The sequence below is a fragment of the Otolemur garnettii genome, unplaced genomic scaffold, assembly GCF_000181295.1.
Source record: "Otolemur garnettii isolate 467f Iridium unplaced genomic scaffold, OtoGar3 scaffold00108, whole genome shotgun sequence".
NCBI classification, from domain to species: Eukaryota; Metazoa; Chordata; class Mammalia; order Primates; family Galagidae; genus Otolemur; species Otolemur garnettii.
The window spans coordinates 239,471-243,825 of record NW_003852503.1 but is presented as its reverse complement, the minus strand read 5'-3'; the positions used below and the strand labels follow the sequence as shown (position 1 = coordinate 243,825).

The 4,355-nt window shown below is 51.5% G+C and overlaps 1 protein-coding gene across 2 annotated transcripts in view; it reads left to right on the top strand.

Annotated features, from left to right (window-relative positions):
- The first annotated feature begins 1,500 nt into the window (after window positions 1–1,500).
- MSANTD2 (Myb/SANT DNA binding domain containing 2) overlaps window positions 1,501–4,355 on the top strand; it is a 37,662-nt gene continuing 34,807 nt past the window's right edge. For both annotated transcript variants that reach the window (XM_023517338.1, XM_012809535.2), the window contains exon 1: window positions 1,501–2,056. In XM_023517338.1, the coding sequence (XP_023373106.1) occupies window positions 1,547–2,056 (510 nt within the window). In that variant the 5' untranslated portion in view covers window positions 1,501–1,546. The remainder of the gene's footprint in view (window positions 2,057–4,355) is intronic.

Sequence of the window (4,355 nt, the reverse complement as noted above, 5' to 3'; positions counted from 1 at the left end):
CTCAGATAGATCGTGAAAAAAAAAAAAAAAAAAAAAGATGGAAGACATGAGGTGAAGGTCACCGAGGACCTAAACCAGCCAGACCAGCTGTGTCCTTGCAGCCCTCGCCTCAATGAATCCATCTTCTCACTACATGTGCTTCAGATCCATGTATGCCTTTGAATGAGCATATATTTTCATTTTTCTTGGGGAAATAGATAGGAATTGTATGGCTGGGATATATAGCAGGTGTATATTTAACTTTTTAAAAATATGCCAAATTGGCTCGGCACCTGTGGCTCAAGCAGCTAAGGTGCCAGCCACATACACCTGAGCTGGCGGGTTCGAATCCAGCCCGGGCACGCCAAACAACCATGATGGTTATTATGGGTTTTGGTGATTACTGTTGTTTAAGACAACCAAAAAATAGCCCCGTGTTGTGGTGGCCGCCTGTAGTCCCAGCTACTTGGGAGGCAGAGGCAGGAGAATCGCTTGAGCCCAGGAGTTGGATGTTGCTGTAAGCTGTGATGTCACAGCACTCTACCCAGGGCGACAGCTTGAGTCTCAAAAAAAAAAAAAGAGAGAGAGAGAGAGAGATTTTTCAGCTTTGAAGAATATGGACACTATGTACCAGATTAGGTGTACTACTGTTCACACTCCAGCACTTTAAAGAAAGTTCAGGAGTGACTAATGCACTAATTTATTTCCAGACGTCACAAAGGCTGTCATAATCGACAGTTTTCTTTTTAATCTTCTTACAGTTGAGAATATGGAAAACCTGGGAAAACCAGGAAACTTCCAAAGCAGGAAGGATGGACTATAGTATCATAAAGTGACTCTTCTGCTGGACCTGGGAGTTTTTACATGTTCAAACCATAGCCAAGTAAAGACGCAATGAAGGAATCTAAGTCTTCCATAAAATGGTCACACCTACCCTAACTGGAAAACAATAGATCATAACTTGAATTAAAGAGGTGCTGTTCTTCAAATAACGGGCTTGGGTTTCTTGAAAAGCTACACTCTACACACCCTACTCTGCTTTTTAGAACCTTCCCCACTTGGCGCCTTCCCCCAAACCCGCTCCCTAGTCTTCCCTAGTCCCCACCCTGAACGTCAGCCTCTGCACCTAGAGGCCAGTTGAGAGAGAAGACGGACAGGGGCGAGGGAGGCAGGCGAGAGAGTGAAATGGTCAATTCCTCCTTAACTCGGGGCCCCCTCGCGGGCCTCACCCCTCCTCCCCGGGGCTGAGATTGGAGAGGAAGTGGGAAGGCTCCAATCTGTTCCTCACTCCTGCGCCCTCATGCCCCCACCCTTTTCCTCAGCTCGGGGCTTCAGCGCGCCTCGTCCCCGCCCCTCTCCCCGGGAGAGGAGCGGGCGGCGCGGGAAGGCTCGCGGAGAAAGACCGGGAGGCGCCGGCAGCCTCCGCCCGACCGCCGCATCCTCTGCAGCAGCGGCCCGGAGCCGCCAGCCTGCAGCCGAGCCAGGCCCCAGGGCAGCCCCGGAGACCGCGGTGGCCGGATGCGCCGGCGCGTCACTTCCGGGCGGTGCAGCGGCGGCCGCTTGGAAGATGGCTGCGCCCTGTGGCTCGGAGCTGCCCGCCAACTCGCCGCTAAAAATCCCGAAGATGGAGGTGCTCTCGCCGGCTTCTCCTGGAGGCCTGAGCGACGGAAATCCTTCGTTGTCCGACCCTTCCACGCCTCGGGGTGCCTCCCCGCTCGGGCCAGGCAGTGCGACGGGCTCGGGGGCAGCGGCGTCCGGGGGTCTCGGGCTGGGGCTGGGGGGCCGCAGCGCCGCCTCGTCCTCGGTCTCCTTCTCCCCTGGTGGCGGCGGTGGCGGGGCTGCGGCAGCTGCCGCCGCCGCCTGCCGGGGCATGTCGTGGACGCCAGCCGAGACGAACGCGCTCATCGCAGTGTGGGGCAACGAGCGGCTGGTGGAGGTGCGGTACCAGCAGCTGGAGGGAGCCGGCACGGTGTTCGGCAGCAAGGCCCCCGGGCCAGCCATGTACGAGCGCGTGTCCCGGGCCCTGGCCGAGCTGGGCTACGAGCGGACCCCGTCTCAGTGCCGGGAGCGCATCAAGGTAACCGGCTGCCCGGCCTGGGGCAGCGCTCCAGAGGCAGAGAAAAAGCGGGGAAGCGGGCCTCGGGGGCGGGGGCCGGTCTGAGTGCAGGGCTCCCCTCCGGGGCCCGGTGGGCGACTCGCATCTCCTCCGCCTTTTTCTTCTCTCCCTGGGAAAGGGGCTTTTTTCCAGATGGCCGCCAGCCCGTAGGTTTCCTGAGTTTGAAGTTGGGCGTGTCTGCCGCCGCCCCTCTTTCTTGCCAATCGAGGATGTTCCTGCGCTCTGAAGTTGGTAGTTTCTTATTGTGCGCCGTCCCGCAGTCCCTGTGCCTCTGGCGCCTCTCGCCCCCACTGCCGGGGCCCTTCGCTTTGTTCCAGGCCGAGGGGCTCCCAGGCAGAGGCTTACCAGCCGGGGCAGAATCGTGCGTGGAAGGGCAGAAGCGGGGAGCGTTGCGCCCCCCTCAAGGTTAGGAATTTAAGAAGTGGCTGTGGCAAAGCCATATAAAAAAGCGCTGTGGGGCGACTGGCCTTTGTGTCAGTCGCTTTGCTTCTAACTTGAGCAACGAAGGACGAGTGATACTTGAGATGTTTTGGAAAACTGGAAAGGCTTGATTGTGGCCAGACTGTGTATTGTTATCGTGAAGTTAGCGGGCACCATGAAAGTTAGCTTGGCCAAGAGTTGGTCTGGAATTTGGATTGTTGATGTCTCCAGAGTTAGTTTGGCTTGAGGCCCTGCTGTTTCTGACGAAGCTCATTCATGAAAACCAGTTTTTCCCTGTTAGTTACTGTGCCGGATGTGGTGACAAGTAGAACTCTCGTGTGCATCTGGCCATCCTTGTGTATCTGCGTGTTTGAAGATAGAGGCTTTACTTGGGCTAGAAATCTTAACCACCAGCCAGGTTATCATTTTGCTGTTTCTGCTACCTTTTATCTAGTAGTCTTCATATTTGTATCATGGACAGAGCTGTGTTTTGGTTAAACTCCTTCCCTCCTCGTACTGTCTCCTAAGAGATGTAGGTAGGATTCTCCCAGTTTTCCCTGAACTGACTCGACTACTTAGTCATAGTGTCTTTGTACTTTTTCTGGTAGGGCTGGCATTTTTTTTCTGGGAACTCCCTAGTGGTAAAAACCACTAAGAGCAATCATAAGTAACAATAATGGTACTTAAAGAACAACCCTGAAACCCAGTGAGAACCATCAGGCTAAAGAGTAACCACACTAACAGAGTAATTGCGCCAAAGTTTATGAGGTCTTGGCTCCAGTAGTAGTGTTCATTTAAAAATACTGTTGCTAAGAAAATTTGGCCCCCAAACTAAGATGTTTCAAACCAACTATTGTTCAAGGAATTTGGCATCCGTTACCCAATTACGGAATTAAATTAGTTTATTTAATAACATATACCTTTGGGACTTTTTTTTTTTTTTTTTTTAAAACAACGACATAATTGAAGTAGTAGCTAATGGGAAAAAAGCTACTTTTCTTTGAATCTCATTTGGAGCAGTTCAAGGGTAGAGTTGGGATGATGGTCTGCAAGGAGAGGAGGCCAGTCCAGGGATCAAGAAGTTTTATTAGGAGGAAAAGAGCAGAAGGGAACCTGACCAGAAGTCAGCTTCCTGTCACACAGCTCCAAGAGGCTTTAATTAACCTTATTAGTGTGGTTGGAATGTGGGAGGGGGATGCTAGGGGAGGCATTCTCTTTTGCAAAGGACTGATCTTTGTACCAGGGGCTAATCTTGGAGTCACTCCCTTCTGCAGAGGGGCTGATGTCTCAGAAACAGGGGCTAAACTTTGGCGCCAGCCAGAGCTAGGGTGGAAAGTTACTGTTCTGTTGTTTCCTGGGAATACTGGTCTTGAAACATTCCAGGAGTGTGGGGAGTGTGTGTTGGGGGGTTTGCTGTGGTCATGCAGTTGGATTTCTGACCTGTTTCCTCTGACTTGCTGTCCTCCCCAAATGGCTGTACTTTTGTTAGGATTGTGACGATTCCCTCCCCACAATACATTGCCCTTTTCCAGTCATTAGGTTAAATTTTGGGGAGCGTGTTTGCACTGTCCTACTTTAGCCTCTATCCATGAACTTTTCTTGAATTTAGAAGTTACCTTAGCCATTTGTAATTTTTTTAGCTTTATTGATTTCTGTCCTTAGAAATTTCCCAATCACACAGAGAAAGTGTGCTATCAAAACCTCATTGAATATAAATCTCTCCATAAAATCATTTCCCTGAAAAAGCATTTCGGAGACCAGGGAATAACTAGTTGGATTGCTTCATTATCCATTTATGAGAGGGATACATAAAGCAAGGAACAAAGATTGCTTCTTTGAA